The sequence below is a fragment of the Pelmatolapia mariae genome, linkage group LG18 (assembly GCF_036321145.2).
Source record: "Pelmatolapia mariae isolate MD_Pm_ZW linkage group LG18, Pm_UMD_F_2, whole genome shotgun sequence".
NCBI lineage: Eukaryota > Metazoa > Chordata > Actinopteri > Cichliformes > Cichlidae > Pelmatolapia > Pelmatolapia mariae.
The window spans coordinates 12,256,401-12,282,428 of record NC_086243.1 but is presented as its reverse complement, the minus strand read 5'-3'; the positions used below and the strand labels follow the sequence as shown (position 1 = coordinate 12,282,428).

Here is a 26,028-nt window from a genome sequence, read left to right as displayed (position 1 = left end):
AATGCTCTTCTGCATACTTTGTAAGATGTGTTTATTTGAGTTACTGTTGCCTTCTGGCTATTTTCCTCTGACCTCAACAAGACATCTTCTTCCAGAGAACTGCCACTTATTGGATATCTATCTAGAGATAAATAGTTGTGTGGGAGAATCCCAGTAGATTAGCAGATTCTGAAATACTCAGACTGGCCTGTTTGGCACCAAAAATGAACTTTCTTCACTAATTCTGATGCTTAGGTTGGATTTCAGCAGGTCATCCTGACAATTCTCTAAATCACAGGTAGGCAACTCCAGGCCTCGAGTGCCGGTGTCCTGCAGGTTTTAGATGTGTCCTTGAGCCAACACAGCTGATTCAAATGGCTAAATGACCTCCTTAACATGTCTTGAGGTTCTCCAGAGGCCTGGGAATGTACTAATCATTTGATTCAGGTGTGTTGACACAGGGTGATATCTAAAAACCTGCAGGACACTTGAGGCCTGGATTTGCCTACCGCTGCTCTAAATGCTGCCATGAACTGCCATGTGATTGGATAATTGTGTTTAACGAGCAGTTGAACAGGTATAGGTAATAAATGGCCAATGAATGTACATAACGTAGCTTCAATTTTACCCGAAGCATAAGTTAAACCCTGCTAACAAAGGCTACAGCAGTCAGTAATGTGGAGTGAGATAGTGGTCTAGACATTCAGCATGTCACTTTGTGTATATTGCTAGAAAAAAAAATACAGAGGAGGCGGTAAATAATATTGTAAAATTTAATTTCATGGCATTAATATAATGTGTGTGAGCAGACAAGCTATCAAAATCAAAACAGAAAAAGAATATATTTTACACAAATGAAATAAGCGCCAGCAGCGTCACAACCACTTTTGAGATGATGACTGAAGGAGGAGGAGAGAAGCCCAAAAACAGGACTGCTGATACAGATCAAACAGGATTGGAAACCCAGACCTCCAAGTGTGTTGCATTAACTGTCAAACAGGCAGATGACTAGGCTTATAAGGTGTCAGGAAAGGCTATTCTGCTACGCCGTCGGGGTTAACTGTGGCAGCTGCTTAGGTGGTACCTTCAGTCCTGTTTTTGCACTTGAATGTAGCAGACTGTTCCTGGGTCAGATTACAACTTGAAATCAATTCAAACACTTCTCTCTGAGATTGATCGTTAGTGGCATAAAGGAACTGCTTCCACTGATTTCTAAAAAGTGCAGATTCAGACAACGTTGCATCCCGAGCAGATGGAAGCATGTCAACACTGTCGATTTCAATTAATAACTGACCCAGGTAAGGAGGGGACCGTTGCAATGGGTTACAGGTTCTGACAGCACTGCAGTTTGCTTCCTCTCTGGCCATCTGTGGTCGGCGGCACGCTGATGTCCACCACGTTGTTTCCCGGGGACTCGTCATGGGCAGACCGCTCGGCAATCTGCTTCTGCGATACGATGCGGTAAATTTCTGTTTTTCGAAAAGATGAAATGGAAAACATCAGCTTTCTCTCTCAGTCTAAAAGCTTGCATAATTTACCTTTACAACCACTAATGTGGGATGTGAGGAGGTAGTTTTACAGCTCCTCACTCGGTACCCGACTAATACAGTTTATTATTTAAAAAAAAAAAAAACCTTTATAAAGAATAAAAAAGTTAAGCTACCAAAAAGAACTATCCTCTCTGAATCTAGTGCATATCAACCAAAGGTTTCATGCCTCATTGTGCGTGTGGTTTTATCTTTTTTTAATATTCTAGTGACCTGTGGGGCTCTGGCATTCAACCTCCATTCACAAGCACACCTACCTGTAAGGATATTTTTGAAGGCTTCTTCAACATTTGTTGAGTCCAAGGCTGAAGTTTCTATGAAAGACAGATTGTTCTTTTCTGTGGAATGGGAAAGAAAACAGATTTAGTAAGAGTAAAACATCACTGTACCAATAACCTTTCTGCAGCAGGCACACTCCAGTGTCAGTCTGTTTACAGTGAAACATTTCACCACAACAAAGCAGCATATCATGCATATCATTTCAAATTTAGTTCCTATGATGGTCTCTATTGTGATGCAAATGTTTATTTAAAAACCCCCAGTAAAGATCTGAAGCAGTACCTGCAAAGGCGCGGGCTTCGTCTGTGGGCACGGCTCTGAGGTGGCGCAGATCACTCTTGTTGCCAACCAGCATGATGACGATGTTGTTGTCGGCGTGGTCTCGCAGCTCCTTCAGCCAGCGTTCCACATTTTCATATGTCAGGTGTTTGGCTATGTCATACACTAGCAGCGCTCCCACCGCTCCTCTGTAGTATCTGTAACAGCACCCAACAAGGATGTTAAGAGTGAATTCCCAGGCTGCCTGTTGGCCCACAAAAAGACACTTATTTCACCCCACTCTTTTTGTATTAATTTAAAAAAAATTACACATTCTCAACAATAGTGATCTTTCTGTTACTGTTGTACAAAAGTCTTCTTGTCTGTATAGTTTATGGTGTCTTCGTTGATTGCAACGCAGAGGCGACGTGCAGATGCATGTGCACAACACTACATCGGACTCACGCTGAGGTGATGGCCCTGTAGCGCTCCTGTCCTGCTGTATCCCAGATCTGAGCCTTTATCGTCTTGCCGTCCACCTGGATGCTGCGCGTGGCGAACTCCACCCCAATGGTGCTCTTGCTCTCGAGGTTGAACTCATTTCGTGTGAATCGAGAGAGCAGGTTGCTCTTCCCCACGCCCGAGTCTCCAATTAACACAACTGTGAAGAGAAAAAAGAGAAGATGATTGTAGGAGTGTGGGATGGGAGAGGCAGGGGATGGGCCCTGTGTTCTCAAATCCAGGAAATGTTACAAAGCAATGGGCGGCACAGCGATGTGGTGGTTAGCGCTTTTGCCTCAAAACAAGGTCCTGGGTTCAAATCCAAGTTTAATGTTCTCCTTTGTCTGAGTTCTCTCTGGGTACGCTGGCTTCCTCTCATAGTCCAAAGAGGTTAATTCTGATTCTATAGGTATGAGTGTGAATAGCTGTCTGTCTCTGTGTGTTAGGCCCTGTGACAGATTGGCAACCTCTCCAGGGTGTACCCTCCCTCTCACCCTATGATAGCTGGGATAGGCTCCAGCTCCCCCGTGACCCTGAAGTGGATAAGTGGAAGAAGATGGATGGATATAAGGCAATGACTCTAAATCACGGTGTCAGTGCTGGGGCTTTCTATTTTTGTAAGGCCAAAAATCATTTGTGAATAATGAAAGAAATGACAGAATAAAACGCTGAAGTCAAGATGCTTAGAGTGCTATAACTCAATAGTGGTTAAAAATGTGTCGGTTTCATTTATCTTCATCACACATTTAAACACGAAAATATCATTTTTGGGCCTTCATATACCTGATGAAGGTCAGATGGAAATATAAATGTACCAGGGTGCAGTGTGCAGCAGTTCTATGTAACTCTTTTTTTAGAGCCTTTGTAATATGATTGGGTTCTCTGCCACATGTAGCAACAAAACAACTGCAAAGCTTGTGTACAGACAAAAAAATCATCCACACAAAAGATTGCAGGTCTTGTACTTCCTGAGGGGAGGTCCACTGTAAACAATGATGTTGTGATGCGTGAACATTCTATATAAAACCACCAGGAAACTAAACAATACTATCAGGGTATGATGGGAGTCTTTATAAGAGACTTTTTTTTGACACTACTAAACATGTGCTAAACAAAATAAACTGCTCATTGTCACACCTTTGAAATGATTGTGACTTTTCACCAATCCAGAGGTTAGTCGGGGTAAAACACAGCCAGGGCTGTGATATGAAATAAACCGCTGAGAGCACTGAGGTAACCAGGCTTTACTCGGTTTATCTCCCCTGATTTAAAACTTGATCTTCAAATAGCCTCCATCAAGATCTGCAGGAGAGGGATTACAGACATGCGTTAAAGCAGCTGCTGCAAACACCCCAAGTTTACTGGAAGTTGATACCAGGTGCCCCCTGAATTCATCCGTAAAGTATAAACCGACAGCACGACGTGAAGCTCAGAGAAGACATTGTTCACACATTGTTTTAAGGTGCATGGTTGGTTAGGCTCGAGGACGGGGACTGAGCTGGTGTCAGCTGCACAGCAGAGCAGCAGAGGTGGAGCCTTTCTGTTTTCTTTCTCCTTCGACAAACGGAAAAAAGAGCCGAACTTTGTCCCTGACGACATCACGCTGCTCCGGGCTGCAGGAAGCTGATAACAGGCTTCATCAAAACCTGAATCGACAGTTTAAGGCCGCCTTGCCCTTCCTGTTTCGGCCGTGTACACAGAAGATGGTTGGAGCATAGAGAGAGAGAGAGAGAGGGAGAGAGAGAGAGAGAGAGAGAGAGAGCCCTCGCCTCCGGCAGATGCCCTATTCATCCCACAGAGGATACTTTGTTACATCTAAATGGCCTTTTGGCTTATACAGGCCTGGGATGTTAATGTGCCACAGGAGCTGATATCACGATCAAAGGAAGGCATTCTGGATCCATCTGAGAAGATAAACACTGACCCGAGTCTGGAGTCTGGTACCGCTTCAGACAATCCACCAGGCCCACTGCCTGACATGACAACAAAAGACATTAAGCTGCTGCATTTACAGTGTCAATAAGACTGTCTGAGGACCATCCTGATCTGGCGATGAAGCGTATTGATCAGTAAGAGGTAGAGGCTAATAGGCCTTCAATCAGCCTCATGAACAGGATTGAGAAAAAAATCAAATATGATCCAATAAAGGTGGAAATTCTCCAACATGCAATCATGCTATGCTCGGTTATTTATATTTTAAAAAAGCTGAGTACGCGCAGGGTGTTGCGTCCTTTACCTATAAATATAACTGCGGGCGTTGTAATGTTACAATGACAGCATTATATTGTAATAACACGAACCGACTATCATCCGGGCAGTTTCCCAGAAAAAACTCCGTTTCCTTTAAAAAAAAATGCACACAGCTGCTCACAGCACAGACACAGTAAGACATAAAGCATTCATAAAGCTCTGCTTAGTCGATGTGAGCCCAAGGGGAATGCAGTCATCTTTTTTCTTTCTTTTCGTTTTCTTTTCTTTCTTTCTTTCTTTCTTTCTTTCTTTTTCTTTCTTTCTTTTTTCTTTTTTTTTTTTTTTACCTTTGAACAAGAAATCGTATTCATCGTCTCGGTTCCCCATTCTAGACGAGGCCGCTGCAGCGCTTGTCTCCGGAAGAGGATGTGTGGAAAGTATGGGTATGAATTTTCGCTATATGCCAGAAAAATATGGTAAAGGTTTGTACTCAGACTCTGCGCCAGTGTTGGCTGTCAAGGCGAGCTGACCGCAGAAGGGGAGAGCTCCCAACTCTGCAGAGGGAGGGGAGGAGTCCCTGCACTTCGCATAGTTTCCTCCGGGGGGCGAGCTTTACTGGCATGCCAGCAGATATCTACCATTCATCTGGTCCCCACATTCAGAGGAGTGTTTAATTCTGAATGAATAACAAGGTCAAGGCACCTTAAATTATCTTTAGACATTATGCTAACATTATGTGGCGCGTGTGAGAGTGTGTGTGCAAAACAGGCGTACTATTCACAGCACACAATAATATAATTAAGGCCAACAATACATTACTGGCTACTGAAACATTTTAGGAGATTCGAAAGCTACATTTTAGAAAACGTTATGCTGCATAGAGAGAGAAAAAAGTGAGAAATTGGGGACTGTGCATGTACATAAAATTACCTAAAAGTCAACATAGATATTGTAGATAATATGATATCTCATTTGCATAAAAGAGAAATGTGATCAGATGTGTATTTTTTAAATAAAAATGTTTATTTTATGTAATTGTTTATTATTGCTATGTTCTATGTCTTTAGATATTTTTATAGACATCTGCACATATTCTTCAGTGGTGATTACACGTCACATACATTGGTGTGCTTTCGCATTAAACCCATTTAGACCCTATGAGTCCGTGGCAAATATTTTTAGTTTTAACTACCAGTAAAATGTATCTTTAAAAAACACAAATTATTTGATTTTCCTCTAAAAACATAATTAATAGTTGGGAGGATATTTTTTGAGTGGCTTTCCCTTTAATGTCCTTCTGATACTTGGCCCCGCCCCGCCCCCCGCCCACCAACTCTGCTCCAATTGGTCGAGCACAGCGTCAGCTGCCGCAGCAGGAACGCACGTGCTTCTCCGCGCATTTCAAGATCAAGATGGCAGCCTCCGTATGTCGGTGCTACGAGGTTAGTGAGATTCATGTCCTTCGTTGCAGTCGCCGAGCCTCGGGCCCACTCTCTGGTTAAGGGAATAAACTCGCAAGGCTTCGCCATCAGTCGCTTTGTGCCCAGTGACGTGAACGCGCTTTAGAGTGTGTGCACTCTGGTGTGTTTTACGCAAATTGATCGCGAGATGTCCGTTAGAAAGGGCCTTGTTTCATCAGACGCACGGCAGAGGTTTACTAATGTTATTTAATTCCTGGGGTCTTAAAATCATCCCATTGTATTGATTCAGGTTTTGACTCTGCGTGTCTGTGCTTGAGCGGCACATTTCATTTAAAATGCGACTTTTAGAAGCCTGCATGCAGTCAGGTACTAGAGCAAATATGATCAGTGACCTCGCTGCTATAAAACCACGAAAGCTGTTACAGTTTTATTTAGAGCAGCGGTGACCACTTGTTTTAGCTTCTGTCTCCTGACAAATAACCGAACCATCCTTTCAATATAAATGACTTGATCACGCTTCATTTACACAGACAGCGAATATGGTGCGTTCGTCGTTTTTAGAAAGGGTCGAAAATTGTAATACCGTGTGTATGCCATTGTTATAGGCAGAGGATAAAACGCACCAAAACAGATCATTGCTGCCACAGCATGTTTCACCTAATTTCTCATGTTTAAATGTACACCCATCAAAATAAGTTATCAAATAAAGGACAGATATTAGCAATTAGAGGGGAAATCTATTAAGACTGGATCATGAATGATTGAATTTGTCCTGTGATTTTTGTCCTGGTCAGGATGAAAATATCCCACTTAGGGCAGAAGACATTTATTTATTTATTGACAGGATGATGATGTGCTGCATTAGTCACAGTCACCAGGTTTTAAGCACACTCATGTTAGAGCTTCACCAAATGAAGGGATATATTTTAGAAGTATGGTATTACGTGCCGGTTTAGCTCCCAGCTAACTATGACTGACTGATTCTGTGTGTCTGTTGCAGCTGATTGGCAGAAATGCCTTGGCTCTCAGCTCCCGGACTCTGGTCTCCTCAGTGTGGAGGGGAGATCATTACAGGTTGCAGAGGAGCCCAGGTGCAGCTGTGCAGGTACCCAACAACACCTCCCATTCACCCTCAAGAGACTCATTTATTAAATCACTGCTAATGTAGAGTTGTGCCTGTTAATTTAAACAGTTCTTTTAACTTAAAGTCCTGGGATTACTTATCTTTATGCCCTTTTTTAGTTTAAGGTTTTATGAAAAGCAATACATAGATTCTGTTTTGTTTTGTTTTTTCTTCTCTTTTTTCATTGTTCCAGTCGCAGCATGTGCTTAATCTGTTCACTCTATTGGTGCGCGTGTTTGTCCAGCTAAAGTCCTTGTCTGTGTTTGTCATCAGGTGCGATATGCTTCAGGACGGAAAGGTTTTCTGGGAGAGTTTGTTGATAACCTTCGTCAGGAGTTCAGTAAGAATCAGGAGATGAAGGAAAACATAAAGAAGTTCAGAGAAGAGGCCAAAAGGCTCGAGGAGTCCGACGCCCTTCAGCAGGCCCGCAGAAAATATGTAAGAACATTAGCTGGTTTGATTTATATTATATATAAAGATAAACATCATCAGGCTTATTATATTTAATTAGTTTTCTAGAATTTTAATGTTGTTTTTTAAAAATTTCTCATTAGAAATCAATAGAGGCAGAGACAGTGAAGACATCAGAGGTGTTTAAGAAGACCTTGGGCTCTCTATCAGAGACCGTTAAGGAGGTAAGGCCAACCTGATTGACAGCCCCGACATGAAAATATAATAATTTAATTTGGAATCGCACACTAAGAGTTCACATTAAGTCGTAATGTTGTTAAAAATGCTTTCCAATTAAAAGTACATTACGTGGACATCATTAATAAAATGAAACTTGCTGTGTGCTTGCGTGGCATTTGGATCAAAGAGTCTCGAGGAAGTGAGTCGTAGTGACATCGGGAAGAAGATCAAGGAAGGTGTGGAGGAGGCCACCAAGACAGCCAGAGGCTCTGCTGAGTCTTTATCCAAGGGAGGAGAAAAACTGGGCCGGACCAACGCGTTCAAGGCCATCTCACAGGTCAGAAAACAAAACGAGACGTCTATAAATGCCCAAATTAATGCCTCTCATCTTCATCTTTTGTACGTTGTTGTAGGTATGCAGGTGTCTGCCAGACTTTATAGATGTTTTGACTATAGCAGGAGAGAAAATGGAAGATTTTGGAATATTAGCATTTAGTCGTTCACACATCTTTCTTCACAGGAACATAAGGGCAGATTTCAGACACCAGTCAGTTGTTGGTTAATTCAGGTCATATTTGGCAAATAGTTGTTACGTTCTGGGCTAGAAAATGCTGCTTTTTGTTACAGCTTTCTTTAGAAACTGTTTCTTTAGCAGCACTTTAAACTTTGAATTTACTTTTGGATGTCATTAAAATTTTGGTTTAGACTCTGATTATGTTTATAATTAAAAAACTGCGAACTCTCTGCAGGGTGTAGAATCCATGAAGAAGGAGATAGATGTCGGCGACGCCGGCCCTTACAGGGCTCCTTCTCAGCTGAGGAAGAGGAGCGATTTCTCATCTAAAAGTGCAGATGACAACATCAGAGTGTTCGAGGCAAACGAGTGAGTAAATGTTGGATCTCAAAACCAGTCCAATGACACCAGCTGTTGTACACCCACCTCTCTGATGCGGCGAATTATCTCCATTTTTAAATGTCAGAGAGGCCATGGGTGTCGTCCTTCACAAGGATTCAAAGTGGTCCCAGCAGTGGAAGGACTTCAAGGACAACAACGTAGTTTTTAACAGTAAGAAATTCATCTGGTTTTTCCTGCTTTGTGTGATATCTTTATATGTAATTTCTCTTTATGGCAGCAGGGGGCAGTAGAATGTTTACTGTCGACTCAATGATCAGCTAATAATGAAGTGCAGTCATGAGGTGTTTGCACAGTGATCTGCGTGTTTGCACAGGTGCAGAATGTACCTGCCGTAATCAGTGGAGACATGTCTAACCTGTTCAACCTCCATTTTTGTTTCATTCAGGAATCTTCGAGATGAAGATGAAATATGACGAAAGTGACAATACCCTCATCAGAGCATCCAGAGCTCTAACTGACAGAGTCACTGACTTCCTAGGTAATGCTCCACCACATTCAATCCTGAATTTGGAGTTCCTTTTCTCTGTAAAAGCCTTTTATCTGATTGTTCTCGCCAGACCTCAAATCTTGTTCTCCTTATTAAGAAAAAAAAATCCATTTTACATGCTTCATGGTACTGACAGATCTTCTAGATATTTGATGATATTCACCAGCTTCGACGTTACACATGTAATTTGTGGTACTGAGTGATTTTTGTTGCTGCTTCTGATTTTAGCCTTTGTTTCCTAGGTGGTCTCTTCTCTAAGACGGAAATGTCTGAGGTGCTGACAGAGATCCTGAAGGCAGACCCCAGCTTTGACAAAGATTCTTTTCTCAAACAGTGTGAGAAAGACATCATCCCCAACATACTGGAGGTAAACGGGTTCCTCCAGCCTCTGTCTGTGTCTGTCTTCACTCTCGCTGTTTCCGTTAATGCTTTTCTCTGAGGGTTTTTTTAAAGAGGAGGTTAGGAAGAGACTAATTGATGAAAGTCTTGGTTCATTTAGCCTGAGTTTTCACTCTAGTTTGGATCAGATCCAGTAATGAATTTACTGTCCTCTGTTTGAGTTCAGCTGTTAGATTACTGAGTTTAAACCAAGTTCAGCAGCTAAATACATCATTCAGATAACTGAGGGGATCCAAGAGCTTATGATGAATGTGTGTGTGAATGACTGAATGTAGTGTGAAGCGCTTTGGGGTCCTTAGGGACTGAGTAAAGCGCTATACAAATGCAGGCCATTTACCATACAGTTTTGTAAGTCTTGCATGCTTGTTATGTAAAAAAATAAAATGAAATAAAATGCTGTTTATGATTATATCAGGAGGAGAGCACTGAGTGTAGTTGAAGTCATGATTTAGACTAGCAGAAAATGATCTCAACATGTTCTGATTTTGAATGAATTCACTAAAGTTTACTGTGCTCAGTTAAATATGAGATGTGGGATTTGCTAAAATAATTTGAGCATCCTGTCTAAAAGTCACAAGAATACCTGTGAGAGTTTTATTTTTTATGTTTTTAAAGCTATAATTCGGTATCTTTGTCCTTTCTGCAGGCGATCATCCGTGGCGAGCTGGAGGTATTAAAGGACTGGTGCTATGAAGCTGTGAGTTATTAAACACCACTCAGTAACAAAAGCAGTTTCTACAGGTGTTGACGTAATACAGGGGACATAATCCTTTTTTTCAGTAATTGCATTTTAGCTGGCATACAGTATGTGGGAAGCATGTTTTAATGCTAGATGTGTGTTATGTGTATTTGTACGCAGACCTACAGTCAGCTTGCCCACCCCATCCAGCAGGCCCGAGCTCTGGGGCTTCTCTTCCAGTCTAAAGTACTCGACATCGATAACATAGATGTAAGTGCTCTCCCTGATGCTCGGTAACCATCATGCAGCTTTTATTACAAAGCTCTTTCCCTGTTTTCTGCTTTTCCCTTTCTCCTTTCATTTGTCTGTTCATTTTGTAACCCTGTGTTTCAGCTGGCGATGGGTAAGATGATGGATCAGGGCCCTGTGCTGATCATCACCTTTCAGGCTCAGGTTGTCATGGTAATTCGCAGCCCCAAAGGAGATATTGTGGAAGGAGATCCGGTCAGTCAACTCACGATCACTGTGCTAAAATAGGGAATCTAATGGATACCATCAAAGCTTCCTCAAGGAAGTAAACAACACTAAAAGGCTGAAATCAGATCAGTGGTCTATAACAGAGGCCCATTTTTTAAATGTCTTTCAAATTTATGGGTTTGATGCAGCAATATTAACTTGTCTGATATCATCGGATTTCAACTGTTAGCAATGTTAGAGGCCTCAAATATATCATCATAAGCCAGATCATTTATTAACTCACTACATTTAAAGTTTAAAGTCTGCAAAACTCTTTGGAATTCACTGTTTCTTCTCTTCTCCTCCCTCAACAGGAGAAGGTGATGAGGATGATGTATGTGTGGGCGTTATGTCGGGACCAAGAGGAGCTGAACCCCAGTGCTGCCTGGAGGCTCCTGGACATCTCTGCCTCCAGCACTGAGCAGGTCCTCTAAGAGGAGGAGGAGGAGCAGGAGCACAGTGGCTCATCTGGGGGACACAAACTGAGATAAAAACACATACCTGGAATAGCTGCACATCCTTTATACATTAAGTTGAACAAAGAGAGAAGAGGGAAACCCTGCTGCTGTGTGAGAGAGTGCATATTTGACCACCCTCTGACATGTAGATCCAATTAGCTTTGGAGATAGTTTATGACACATTCAGTTAAGTTTGTCTGTGCAGTCTTCTGTACTGGTACGTTCAGTGTTTTGGATTGACTGGAGTATGAATATACTGCATAATTAATAATTTCAGCGGGGATGGACCTGCGTCTTCACCATCTGCCAAGAGCCTGCATTGTTTCATCTAAGCTGCATAGCTCATCAATACTGGACGGCTGTGTGGGCAGATTGTAAATAATCCTGTTATGACAGTGGAGAAAAATGGACATGCAGTCTGTGATATCTGTTGGTCTTTAGGGGGATGTTTTATACCTAAATTACATTAATCCTGGTTAAATAATGGAACTGGAAGATGAAATTGTTGACTGTGATGGGGACCTTTGAATCATCTGTGCACAGGAGACACTTTAATAGAGCAGCTTCAGTTTTACTTTTGTGTCCTCAGTGAATGGATTTGGGCACAATGGTGAGACTAGTGCATTATGGGTACTGTAGTGCATGTTAAAAGCATAAAAATATGCTTCAGTTTTTGCAGCAGATGAACCACAGCTGCCTCCTGTGTAGACAGCATCAACAGCATTGAACAAGCAGCGATCAACTGAGCTGAGTTTAACAGAGAGAGTATTTTTTCTCAGTCAAAGCAAACCGGCCTTTAAAGAATGTTTGTTTTTTAGGGCCTAATATTAAAATATGAATTCTCAAAATCACCATGAAAGAACGGATGAGAGCTGCAAGGGCTTTAATGTTCTTCAGTGTCAGTGTTTGAAGGGCTACTGAAGACCAGAAAATTTAAACAAAATTTTCAGATCCTTCAGTGCTCACTTTGTTGGTTTCTGCTTTGCTCCTGCTGGTTTTCACATAAGAGTAATGGTCAAATGAAAAAGTAAAACAAGGATAAAAACATATGACGTCCACCCTGTCATGCCGAGACAAGACTACAGTTTACTGGGAAGTCAAATTGAGGGGATAAAGCTCCCAGTGGGACTCGTATCAACTTATTAATGTAAGCTTATATTCAACGTCGTCATGCTTGGGAGCCGAAATGGGACCACCTTACTTTTTCCAGTCATTGAGGCAGCTTTGATGTTTGAGGGATTGTTGCACATTTTTCAGCTGAACTGTTTGGTTTACATTTACGTGGCTTTGCGAGACATAAATGATGACGATGAGAACTTGAACTTGAATGTAGATTGACACGTATAGATATCGTTGTTCATGTAAGTAAAGATTACACACATTCTGATCGTACTGTAACGTTACAGCTTCATTCAGTTCATAATGAATGTCTTTAAGCTTCATGTTGTACCTCCTCTGTAAAGACGCTCTGAGTTTGTGGATGTGTGTGTTCTTTAAGCACAAAGGTCAAACTGCACGAGGCGGTTTTATTACAGATGGCCGAAAGTCATGGTCAAAGTCATGTGTCTGATGGCCACACCGTGCTCGCCTTCTTCTTCTCATGAGTCTTGGTTGTGTAATCCATCACATGGTTGCGATAGTGTTGAAAGAAACAAGCAACAGTTGTGTTGGAGTCATTCCTGGTGATTAAAAAACACACTCGCCATAAAACATGCACTTTTATTTATGAAGACGACAGGTGAGAGGACTCGTATTTAAACGTTATTTTTTTAAATTGATTTATTGTGCATGTGTCTTTCTTTCTGAACCGAAACCATGCTGTTTTGGACTCTCTGCTGCCACCACCAGTCAAAATGTGATTGCAACAAGACACAACTGTTTCTCATGATCCCACATTAAATGCCAAAATGTCCAGGGGAGAAGTTTCTGTGATTTAATATCCACGCTTTGGAGAAACGTATTTTTTGCCTCAGAGATAGTGATGTTTGCATCTTGAGTTTGTTCTATGCAAACCTTTAACGGCAGTAATGATCACTCAAGGTTTGAGGCGCCGCAGGCAGGACCTCAGTTTCAGTCATGTTGTGTTGCTCTAAAAACTGTCCTTGTACATACTGTTTTTATTGGGTCAGAATAAAGAGAAATTCTAATAGTTCAAGTCAGACTAGACTGCTTTACAGTGAAGGACAGCAGACCCACGATGTATTCAGAGCTCCTTTATTTCTCTCTCTGTGTCAGTCAGCAAAATAAAGAGTGCTGTATTATGATTTGTTTCATCCAGCCTCTCCCCGAGTCAGCACATCTGAATACTGTGTGTTTGTGCTTGAATGAGTAAATTAAAGTCTGCGCATTATGTGTGTCTGCTTTCTCATTTTAAAAACTGACCCGCTTTGATAGATGCCTATTGACACTGGTTGATAAACCTATAGATTTGGTAATACAGGGCTGATAGATTAGCTTCTACCCCGGTGTCAATATATCAGGCGGGCGGGGGCTGATCCCTCAACTGTCTGTTGTGATGTATGAGTATGGATGTCCTCATATCAACTAACCTCTTTCAGTTCTTTGGAGTCTCCTTGCTTGTCTGACTGCAGATGAAGCCTATGAGGGAACGAATAACCATACGTGAAACGTCAGAATTATTAATGTATGGTGCCATTATCAGGTTTATTATGTTCCTACAGTTAGGTTTGTATGTTTTTGGACACTCTGTACACCAGCAGTGGGTTTTAAACCTACATCTGACTGAAGTGCAAAATAAAACAAACATCTCCCATGAACTGTTTAGGATCTGCAGCCATTTTCATACACAGTCCCAAATTTTCAGAGGCTCAAAATTAACTGGACAAACTAACAATCTTAAATATATGGATTTTTCTAATACTTTGACTGGAAAGTATTTAACTTTGACTTTGATTTTCATCCATGATTACCTGAAGTCTGCCTGGATCTGAGGAGTATAGCCTTGTACACGTTGCAGTTCATCCTGCTGCTTCCATCAGCAGTCACATAAAGTGTTTATGTGACTCTGGCGGCCGTACATGCCAACATTCCTTCAGTCATGGAGGCATCGTTTAACGATGCTATGCCTACCTTCTTGAGAGAGTTCTTGACTTGGCTAGATGATGTGAAGTTGTTTTTCTTACCCATGGAAATTACATTATCACACACTTTAGTCGTCTCCTGTGAGCTTTCAGGCCTGTTTGTGTTGCAGTTTATTCCATCTTTTTAAGAATGAACCAGATTGTAGATTTGGCCACTCTTACTCCACTCCTTGCTCTCTCTGAGGTTTATTTTGGCTTCCTTAGCTTGCATCACCTTTGGGCCTCATATTGACAGATCTGGGTCATTTTCTAAGTTGAACTCTTGGAAAACGACCCAGATCTTTCACCTGTCAGATCATCAGTAAGAAGAGGAAAGGACACACCTGGTCATGAAACTGCTCGTCCTTATTGTCCTCATACGTTTGAGCCTCTGAAAATAGACTGTGTGAAGTACTTTTCTTGAGCCCCATGAGTTAAAGCTGAAAGTCTACACTTCAGTCACAGCTCGATTGTTTGACTTAAAATCCACGGTGTTGGTCTACAGAGGCAAAATTGGAAAAACTGTGTCATTCTCTAAATACTTGGATTTAACTGTATGACATGCACTTTCTGTCAATGTGGAGCATGAGTGAAGAGTAAAGCCCTCACTATACTGAGAGTGTCTTAATGGGAAAAGTCCCTCCAAGCAACAACACACTTACTGCACCCAGGTGAATGGGATTAAATGCAACAACACAATCACCTCAGAAGGGAAAAGGGTCATGGAGGCAGAGCAGAGCTTTCTTTTAACATCATCTTGGTGACACACTACCATGCACACATCAAGCTGTAATCTAGTCTACGTTATAACAGGGTTATCATAATGCAGGCAGCCCTTCAGGCATTGCCCTAACAATGGCTAAACAATTTCAGTTTTTTGGTTTAGGTTTATTTTATTGAGGGCATTTATATGGTTTGACTTCAAATTGAGATGGGTCCAACCCATTCCCAGACTAACTGCTAAACGTATACTGTACCAGTGGCCTGTGTTTTCTTCTTAAGACACCGATTGACCCAGTGTTTCATGTACAGCCCCGATTCCAAGAAACTTTGGATGCTGTGTAAAATGTAAATGAAATCAGAATCCAGAGAGAGTCATGTTTATGTAAGAAAATCCCAGAAATGTGTAACATTTCTGAAAGCACTCTTTTCAGATAAACAAACTCAACTTTCTCAGGATTTACACATTTTGGTTTGCCTGCATGATCGGTCCATTTTAAATGAGCGCCAGCATAGAGACAGAGGCAGTGTTTTTAGTGTTAGCATATGGCTTCTTCTTTGCATGATAGAGCTTTAACCTGGATTTGAGGATGGCACATTGAAGTGTGTTTACAGAGAGTGATTTCTGGACATGTTCCTGAGCCCATGCTGCGATTTTCATAACAGAGTCATGTCTGTTTTTAATGCAGTGCCGCCTGAGGGCCAAAAGATCTTGTTGCGCCGTTCCAACTTAAAACCCCCCCGAAAACGTTACTGACATCAAATTGAAAATGAGCTAATATTTGTAATAAAAAATTGCAATAAAAATATCTTATATAAATATATATAATGTAAAAAAAAAGACTATTTGAACATTTGCTATGTTTTCTATGTTTTATTGTGAACAAATACGGGTTTGTGAGATTTGCATTCTGGTTCGTAGATTTGGAGTTGTATAGATAGGAAGGGTAGCAAAGTATAAACACTGAGTTTCATCATCTTGTGGGTTGGAGACTCTTACCATTTATGACCACAGTGGGTGCACTGCTGGAGCACTGCTCATTGTTATGAGATTATGATCCCCTTCAGGGCAGTGTTACAATCCACCAACTATTAATTAAACCTACTGGGAGATCCCATGCAGCCTCAGGCAGGGGAGATGTGGCTGTGTATGGACTACAGTCTGCAGCAGTGTTTGTAGAGTTTTAATTGTGTCAATTAATTACTTCTCACAGTGAGTTCGGAGCTTATAGCCACAGGCACAATCAGGTAGCCCCGCTTGTTTTGCTCCACTTCTTGATCATGTAATTTTTTGCAGGTCAGCAAAACCTGGAGTGCAACCTGACATCAAATTTAAATGTTGTCTTATACAATATAACAAAGGAATAGGTTTAAAAAAAACCCAGCAGATTCTCATGGTATTAATGAATACACCCTGTATTTAAAAAAAGCTCTGTCAATGCTAATATTTTAATACAGGAAACATTTTTTTTTTAAAGAAGGAATACCAGTTATCCATGAGGCAAACCCTACTTATAGTCTTATTGTCCAAAACAGACAATGTGTTCATCTGCAGTTTTTGTACATTTGCACAGATCTCTTAACATCACTTAAAAGAAATCTAATTTAGCTTCATAACCCATGTTTTGTTTAATAAGAGCTTTAATCAGAATATTAGACATAAAGAATAGAATAGAAAAGAACAGGCCATAATATGAAGCATTTATTGTGATGGTGAGAAATATATCATTAGATTTGGTCAACTGTTCTGTACAGTGAGCTACATTAACCCTCTCAGGCTCAAATTAAGTTTTTGTTGCTAATGCACAACCAAGTCCTGCAGTGGTACTTCTGAGTAAAAAAAACTGATAAAATATGTATGTGGGGTAATCAGGTTGTTAGTTTTTAACTGTTGCAAATCGGCAACGCCTGCCTCGAGAGGGTTAAAACAGAAACGGGGAGACACGCACACTCACACAATGAGGGCATAATAGCACTTAAATTGAAGATAAACCCCAAGGAATAGCTGTTGCACTTAAAATGACTTGTTTTTTCCTGATTTACAGGAGTTGAGCCTCCTGACATACCAGTGGAAGAAAACTAAAAGTCATAATTAAAAGTTTCTCTGAGGTTGCTAAAACACCAAAATTCCCACAAAATCCACAGAAAGTATGTGGTCAGTGGTGGATCTATGTTTGTCTTTACTCCTCTTATTCCCCGCAGGATAATATTCAACAAAATGTCATCTTGTTTGTTGGTGGTTCAGGAAGATGCACTTGTCTCAGGTGCATTTTTAGTTGTTAAAAAAAAGAAAAAAAGAAATGTAAATCTATGAAAGTGAAATATTTGCTGTCAGCTGTCTAACACAAGTCTTCTCTGTGCAGCTGCTTTTATTTGCATGGCATGGAGCATTAAGGTAATTTGATCATTTAAATTTCAAGGAAAACAACAACAGAACAATACATTTGTTCCATAATGGCTGTGTGGCTATCAGGATCCCTGACTGTCCCCACGTCATGCACTCCTCTTATATAATTCAAAAGCCACATGTTGTGATTTACTCATCCAAACGAAAACAGTGTGTGTGTGTGTGTGTGTGTGTGTGTGTGTGTGTGTGTACGGGTTCGTACTATCCTGGTGGGGACCAAAATCTGACTTTTACTATCCTGGTGGGGACTTTCTGCACCGTGGGGACCAAAATCCAGGTCCCCTCGGGGTTGAAAGCAATTTTCACACTCAAAATGCGGTTTTACTGTCAGGGCTACAATTAGGTTATGGTTAGGTTTAGGGTAAGGGTTAGGGTTAGGCATTCAGTTTTAATTGTTAGGGTTAGGGTAAGGGGCTAGGGAAAGCATTATGTCAATGGGATGTCCCCACGAGGATAGCAAACCAGACATGTGTGTGTGTGTGTGTGTGTGTGTGTGTGCATGGCACAAGGGCAGTCATTGGTGGGCGGAGAGGGAGGGAGGTGGGGCGGATCCGTGAAACTGAAGAGACCTTAAAGCCCTCAGAGAAAGCAGAGTTCAGTCTTGAATCTGTGCGTGCAGCGTGAGTGAGCACAGAGCTGTCCAAGGTGCTGAAGGGCTACTGCTGCATCATCACCATCATCACCATCATCATTATTACACAGTCCTCACCTCAAGGTAAGTTCTAATCTCTTCTGATCGTCCTCCAGTTTGTGTTTCATGACAATGGTGACCGTGCTTGCTTCATTAAACTTTTGTTTGTAGGAGATATTGTGGTCCTGCATGCCTAACTTTTTAAATGGCAACGTCTGTGAGCTGTCAGAAACAGTAGGAGGTGTGATTTGTGAGTTCTTGTGTAACTTTATGACACCCTTTAAAACATGTTCAATCCTCTCTGTGCTACTTATATAAATAATGTTTTAAAGGAACTATTAAGAGGGGGGCACCTTAACACCTCACATGTGATACAAAGATACAAACCATAATCCAGGCGATTTTCATCTTGTGATATATTCTACAAAAACATATATAAGAATATATTTATGAAGGAAGTTAATTCTTTCACTTCTCAACAATCCTGGAAAATTAGAGCTTTTTAAACCACTGCAATGTTCATCTTACGTCTTTGATTTTGAAAATCTGTGAAGTGTTTAAAAGTTACAGCATGTTTTAAAAGAAGTTACATTCAAAAAATCCTTCACTGAAATTCAGTTAAAAACTTCTAATTTCACTCTGTTTTATAATAAAAGAGTGGGAAAATTGCAATTTTTAAAATCCATTTAAATAATTTGTGTTTTAATATCCATTAAAAATTGTTACCTTTTAATGGAGAACAAAAAAATAATTCCATAAGAGGCCGAATATGAAGATGTTTTAGGGCTTTAATCATCTTAATGACACCAAACACAGGTTTAACAGCAATGTGCTCATAGTTGGGTGGAGATTGTATCCCCTTTTCATAGTCTGACAGTCCCACTTTAAGGATTTACTTTAGTTTTCAGACAATATCCGTTTCATTTGTAGAAGTCCTTGACATTTTCAAAGCTGCTGTCATAATCCAGAGGCCTAAATTGGAGGTATTACAGGTATTAAAGGCACGAGGAATGCCATATGTCACTCAGGGTGTCGTCAGATTTCACTGGCACAGCTGTTTAGTGCTTTCATCAATCTCTTTATTTTTTTTGCTTTATTGCTTTAAAAAAAAAAAAGTCTTCAGATTTTATTACAAATCTGGAGCCCTGAACTGTCCACACCAGGCTTTCATTTCGCTGTTTTGCGTAAATCAGATGGTCAGGCAATAAAGTGTGATTTATGTGCTGTTTAGGAACCAAAGCAGGTCTCGCAATGAAGATCAGTGATCCATGAAATTGATGTGGCTTATTCTTTTATATTCTTCAAAGCTTTTGTGTTTGCTTTGATTCTCAGTGAAAATGAATTTTAACCTGTGCTCTTGGATCTGTTGCTGTTTGTTTGTCATTATGACCTTGGCTAATCTGCAGAGCTGTGGAATGACCTAAAAACATAAAACATGACTTCTCTGGTCACCCCTTTGAAACCCCAGACCTGCAACAGACCCACATATATGATAATCAGTGCTTTGTCTCACGCCTTGATTTAAATAAAGGTGGGGAAAGGATGCAAAGTGCAGAGTGATTCCTACTTCATGCATTTAGGAAACTGGTAAAGCTGAGCTCCAGAGAGCCATAACTTTGGTTGTGTTGCATAACTACTGGTTAAAGTATATTTTGTCAGGGCAACTGCTCAAAAGGATTTAAGAGAAAGCAAATCTTTAACTTTTAAATCCAGTTAATCTTCTTTTGTGTTTACAGCCAGCTGCTAAAAATCAATCGAATCCTTAAAAAAATGGAAAAGGTGAGAAACTGCTATCCCTGTTTTCATTATCAGCCTTTTTTCAAAGTGATTTCTGTCCTGCCGTGTAAACTTTATGTCTGCTCTATTGACTGCCGAGCCCGTCCTGCCTATTTAGCCTCTTTTCTTCTTCTTCGACACATGGCTATTCCGTGCTGTCCAGACCTGATGCAACCACAGGCCATTTGATAATTGATACTGAGGCAGGCACTTTCTTTCATTGTGTCCAAAGGTCTCCTATTAAACCTTCACTATGCCCTTAAGTCCCATCATTGGGTGAGCAAGAGTGCTATCAGCGTGTCTTTGTGAGGATCTGCGGGGTCTTAAGGAGGAAGAGGAAACCTCCTGGAATAGAATCTGCTGACGGGGGAATTCACCTATCGCAGGAAAATGTCTCTCCATTAAAGAAGCTGTGCAGGGTGTATCCATGCAAGAGTGCAGCAACTCCCTAAGGGTTTTCTCCATATTTCTTTTTCTTTCCCCTCATCAGTGCCTGATTTATTTATCTTCTACTAAGCTATATCTGAATTCAGGAGAGATTGTTTTTCTCACACAATTTTTTTTTTTTGTGCTTGCAGGAAACCCCCCCAAAATATTCACTTATTGCCCAGAAACAAACAAATAAAATTTAACCCTGGTTGAATCCTGAATCAGTGGGTTTTCTCTACATCCAGGAAGTGCATACTGGAAATTTACTGAGGTTTTATTGCTTCTTTTTTCCTTTTAGGTATCCTGATGACTGAAACCCCAAACGAAAAAGCTCCTCGTGACTCCGGATGAAGAAACAGACACAAAAATACAAGCTTTGCTCAGTAACTAGGCTGACACAGGCAAAACAATTTGAATGCAAACGAATTCTGTGAAGCAGCACGACACACATCATTTCCAGCCGGCAGGCACTTTGATTGATCCATGGGACATCTTCAGTCACTCAGCTGAGATTTATACTCACTTTGTAATTACAATAAAGGCCTCCAGAGAGCTGCTATTGGATGACGGTTAAAATATTGACCAATAAACGGAGGATTACACAGAATAAATAAATCAGGGACCTCTACTTTTGTATTGTTTAGATCTCTTGAGAACAAATGAGTGTCTGTAGGAGAAAAGAGTGCTATAGAGGGATCATGCGAACACCAGCCAGTTCAGTCTAATTTGACCATGCTGAGCATGCCCCAGCTTGCCACACCATTTACCAGAGGACTGATTAATTTGCACTGCTAATTTGTGCTGTGTTATTTCTGTTGCCCTGCGGCTTGTGGAAAACACTGCATTTGAGCTCAGCCAGCTGATAGCTGCCAGATTTCACTACGTGAGCTTCCTCCATGTTTAGAAACTACGAACATTAACAAAGACAACCATGCGGAGCAGTGCCGCTCCTCAGAGCTTCTGACTGCAAAGAAACAGTCATTTAGTTAAGTGAATTCAATCTCCAAAAACATTCCCTCTCTTCCGAGATGAGCAACACAAACTACTGGCCCATGGACTATGATGTTTCTTCTCCAGCTCCGCCTGGGTATCCCCGGGGCCCCACCGTGCTGCAGCCCGTGCCGGGTCACCCAGAACAAGGATCAGCCCTGTGTTTTGTTGGCCTCCTCGTGCTGCTGCTGCTCTTCCTCGTGGTTCGTTGTGTCCGCATCATTTTAGATCCTTACAGCAGCATGCCATCGTCATCGTGGACGGACCACAAGGAAGGTCTCGACAGAGCACAGTTTGATTACGCCATTGTGTAACAGCGGAAGCGGCTAGGGATGAGAGAAATATCCAGTGAAAAGCTCGGTTCCTGGTGTAAAAGGAAGCTCTCAGTCCTTATTGCATAACAATATGAAAGCACTGAACAGAAACTGTATGAGGGCAAAATGCAGCACAGCAGAGAGAACAAGCAGAAACACCAGAAGCCCAGTTTCCATATTATTTTACAGACATTAATGTATTATCTGAGTGTGTTATGTACAGTGCTTTCAGTGACAGACGCTGCAGGAAGAGAAGGATCCATATCTCCGCATTTCTTCATGACTCAGGCTCATCATGTCATTTTATAATTCTATAATGGGTTTTTTTCTTTTACAAATTCCAGAAAGCAGATCTCCGCAGGAGATGTCCTGATCAAATAAGAGAGAAACTAAATGAGTTTAGGATAGACATGGAAATCATTTAGGCACAACTGCACTCACTTGCAAGAGCTTTAGAAAAAAGGACCATATGCTTTCTATGATTATTAGGTAAAATGCTGGATTAGTTTAATTGAAAAGATCGGGAAAGAAGGTCTGAGTTTGCTTGAAACTGTAAACTTGATTTTTTCTAAATCAGCTTTGACTCATGCTGGATATTTGGTGGCATTTGTGCCACCACTCTGATGACCCTCAGGTAAAGTTCTTGACCAATTAACCAAAGCACCTGTTTTTAAAGATATAATTTAGATTTCCTTCTGAAATTGAGCTTTAGCTTCTATTTATATCTTTTTCTTTTCAAATTCACTTTGTCCTAAATTCAATGTCTATAAAAGCTACATTTATAATGAATAAACATCACTAAATTTTCTTTGGGGTTTTGCTGTTTCACGTCACGATCCCTTTAAAAGGCTTATGAGGCTCACAGCTCTGACTGAATGTGTGTCATATAAAGTTCTGATTATAAAATGCAAGTGCACCAATGTCCTCCCGCTAATCCTTTTTGTCTTTAGGCCCCGTCCAATGAAACACCAGCCAAATCTGTTCAACAGCACCTGTAAAAATAGATCTATTTCATACTAACGATGTTTCTGCTCCTTTGGCCGCTTGTTTTATATTGTTTCTGTCCGTGTTATACTGTAAAGCCCTTTGAAACGTGGCTCTGAAAGTCTTTATAAATAACGGCTAGTATTGATATTTCACTGATTTTTCTGTTTCCATAATGATTAAAGACTGTTTAATGAAATATCAAACTGCTGTTTGTGATCAAACTTACTGGACGTGCACACTCGCTCGTTAAAAAAAGAAGAAGAATAAAGAATGAAAGTGGAATTCATTTTTTAAAATGAAATAAAAGCTTTTGTCTTGCCCTGCTTTTAGAAACACTAATTCATTTACAGATCTGCAAACTGCACTTAACTACATGCACACAAATCCATGTCAGCTACTAACTCATACGCATGAACTTCTCCTGTGCAAACGCTGTCCTTGTTGCTGTGCTAAAATCGATAGCAGGAAGATTTAGTGCGAGAGACATCAATCGAATAATCAGTTAGGGGCTTGCAAAGAGATACACAGAGTTAATTCACAAAGGTGGAACCTAATCGTACCAGATGAACCTCCAAATGAAATGTTTTTGCAGTGGTGTTCTTTCTAAGTTTCTAAACAAACCACTTTTGATCTGCTTGCACAGTAACGTAGCTCTGACATGTATGACAGGAGATGTAGTTCAGTTTTAAAACTCTTACTTTGAAATGATCGAAATGACATCATCACTCAGTAGAAACACTGTATGCTCACATGTCTAATACAGCTCTCCATCCTGCTAACATAATTAACAACCAGTCAAATACACATGTGCATATCTTTATATGTCATGTTCTTCTTATGCAACAGCTAGAAACTGATCATGTAATGTGTATAAAATTTAAAATAAACCGCCTTCTTGTATTGTGGCTATAACAAAGTGTTTTAGGACATTCAGTGTGTGATTCGGTTACAGGGAGACGGCTGGACTCGTGATGAAAATTAGTAGTATTCCTTCCCATGGGTTAAAAAGACTCCATTTCAGTTGAGGTGGAATCATTTTTAAAAGTATTTCCTGAAGGCAATGCCATTTATTTCCCAGAGGTTTCCTTTTACTTCCAACTTTCCCCTTCCTGTCAGATTTTCTGCTTCAGTTTCTGACCTCTCCTGGTTACTTGGAGAACAACAATCTGTGTTCAAACAGCTTTGCAGCACCAAGGAAGCACACAAGCAAACACACACACACACACTTTGGATAAAATGGAAAATAAGAAACGTGTAACTTTCAGAAACACCACATGGTCATCTACAATCCTTTATTCAGAAGGATAAATTATAGACTCTCTCTGTGGACTTCATTTTGCCCGTGCTCTCTTCAAAGAATATAGAAAATCTGTATAGTACTGTATAGATAAAAAAGCAGCACTAATCTAGGGTTTGTCTGCCTCTGGTCCACCACTTTGAGTGAGCATTAGATGAACTGCTGACAACCAGGGTGTCTAGAGGATTAATCCTAATGACTACTGTGATCCCCAGGGAGGCACAGTGGAGTGCTGGTTAGCACTGTTGCATCACAGCGACAAGGTCCTGGGTTTGAAACTATAGGATAGCTGGGGCCTTTTGCTGTGGAGTTTGTATATCCTCTCTGGGCACTCTGGCTTCCTCCCAGCATGTTAGGTTAACTGGTGACCTGTCAAGGGTCTACCTTGCCTCTTGTTCTATAACAGTTCAATTCATCAGCAACCACCCCGTCAGAGCACTTTATATCGTAAGGTAAAGAACCTACAATACAATAATGGGAACTGCTGGAGTCGTCATTAAATTTGGTCCCATGTCTTTTGGAGAGTGAAAATGTTGGAAACATTGGAAACATATTAAACTAAGATGCTACTGCATATATGATCTCGTCCAGTGCTTTTAGCTTTTAGTTCAAAGTACCACTGAGCCAAATCCAAAGAACAGAGCTGAGATGTACAGATGGAATCCGCCTGAACTGAACTGCTCACAGCAATTTATTAGTCAATATAGCTGCCTTAATTACTCAGTGGGGAACTTGTTAGAGATTTAGCACAAAGAGTGCAGTCAGACTTCTCTAACCTGACCAAAACGGTCCAGTGCAGTCCAACAGATGGTTGGAAACACTGTATAACAACCCCCACCTCATTAGTGTCGAACTGAGCTCGACAGATTTTGCTTCACTGAGTTCTGACAATTTACTTCCTTGCCAACACAAAAAAGGCATTCAGTTCCCTTCACCCTCCCACAGACTGTCTGCAGAAAAACACATGTGCACATGCACACAAACATGCAAATACGTCTGGATCACACAGACAAAACATTGCCTCAGATCTGGCTCAGGTGATATGACTGACTCTCATTTTAATATATTTCACGTCTGACCTTTTAACAGCTGTTCTTTTTTCCAGCTCAAGAACATACCAACTAAATGCAGATGGGATCAAACCTTCCTGAATATGCAAACATGAAATACATAGAAAAACACACCTGCGCGTACCAGGATTCCCACTGATTTACATTCATTTCTTTGTTTGACAGTTGACACCTAAAGCTTAACTTTTAAATATTTACATAATGGAAATATTTGAACTCCTAAAAAGGGGGAATTAAGTCTTTGAAGTGCAGCTCCACAAAGAGATATTATTAATATTGCATTAACACGAGTAACACAAGTACACTGGTGTTATTCATACACTCATACACTTCAGTGAAGGACAGCCCACACCCAGCCACATGCAAATCATAGTAATTTGTCTGCTGCATAATGTACACAAACTCTCCCCTTACTGCCCGAACACAAGTCATTTAAACACCTTTTACCTGTATGTGACCGAATATTGCACCTATATGCCTGAGGCGTGACGCACACAATTCTAGTGTGTCATGCACAAGCTTATTGCCAAACAGCTCCCCGGCTGAGCTGTTTGGCAATAAAGATCGGCACATTTGCATAACAGTGCTGATGTGCTAATCTTGGGACATGAGGAGTGTTGTCTGCAGTGCTTGAATGTGGAGGAGGAGGAGGACAGTGTGAGGAGGACCACAGTGTAGCTTTGGAAGAAGTGAACCATTTAAAGTTGTCCTGAGTTTTCTTAAGGGTAAAAGTTCAAAAGGTTTGCCTGCCAGCCTGTGCAGAGAGGTGTGCTTACCTTCGAAGCTCGTTGCTATGGGTTTCTGGAGCTGCTTTCCCAGAGAGAGCTGGTGACCCGGGAGAAGTCTGCCATGAGAATAATCTACTAAGGAGTAGAGGGAAATGTAATCAGGCATGTTTGCCATCCATGATATTCAATCAAGGATTTAATCAAACAGTTTTTACA

The 26,028-nt window shown here is 40.9% G+C and overlaps 2 protein-coding genes across 2 annotated transcripts; one reads left to right on the top strand and one right to left on the bottom strand.

Moving 5' to 3' along the window:
* Nucleotides 1-738: 738 nt before the first annotated feature.
* Nucleotides 739-5,317, bottom strand: LOC134617011 (ras-related protein Rab-11B-like). The gene is made up of 5 exons (XM_063462153.1): nucleotides 5,102-5,317; nucleotides 2,529-2,724; nucleotides 2,088-2,281; nucleotides 1,784-1,864; nucleotides 739-1,448 (listed from the first exon to the last, which is right to left on the bottom strand). The coding sequence occupies exons 1-5, from the start codon at nucleotides 5,139-5,141 to the stop codon at nucleotides 1,303-1,305; spliced, it is 657 nt and encodes a 218-aa protein (XP_063318223.1). The 5' UTR covers nucleotides 5,142-5,317; the 3' UTR covers nucleotides 739-1,302.
* Nucleotides 5,318-6,124: 807 nt separating this feature from the next.
* LOC134617423 (mitochondrial import inner membrane translocase subunit TIM44-like) lies at nucleotides 6,125-13,647 on the top strand. The gene is made up of 13 exons (XM_063462663.1): nucleotides 6,125-6,196; nucleotides 7,176-7,280; nucleotides 7,572-7,736; nucleotides 7,853-7,933; nucleotides 8,116-8,265; nucleotides 8,678-8,811; nucleotides 8,909-8,994; nucleotides 9,230-9,322; nucleotides 9,574-9,698; nucleotides 10,377-10,427; nucleotides 10,590-10,679; nucleotides 10,803-10,913; nucleotides 11,240-13,647. The coding sequence occupies exons 1-13, from the start codon at nucleotides 6,167-6,169 to the stop codon at nucleotides 11,357-11,359; spliced, it is 1,341 nt and encodes a 446-aa protein (XP_063318733.1). The 5' UTR covers nucleotides 6,125-6,166; the 3' UTR covers nucleotides 11,360-13,647.
* The last annotated feature ends 12,381 nt before the right edge of the window (nucleotides 13,648-26,028 follow it).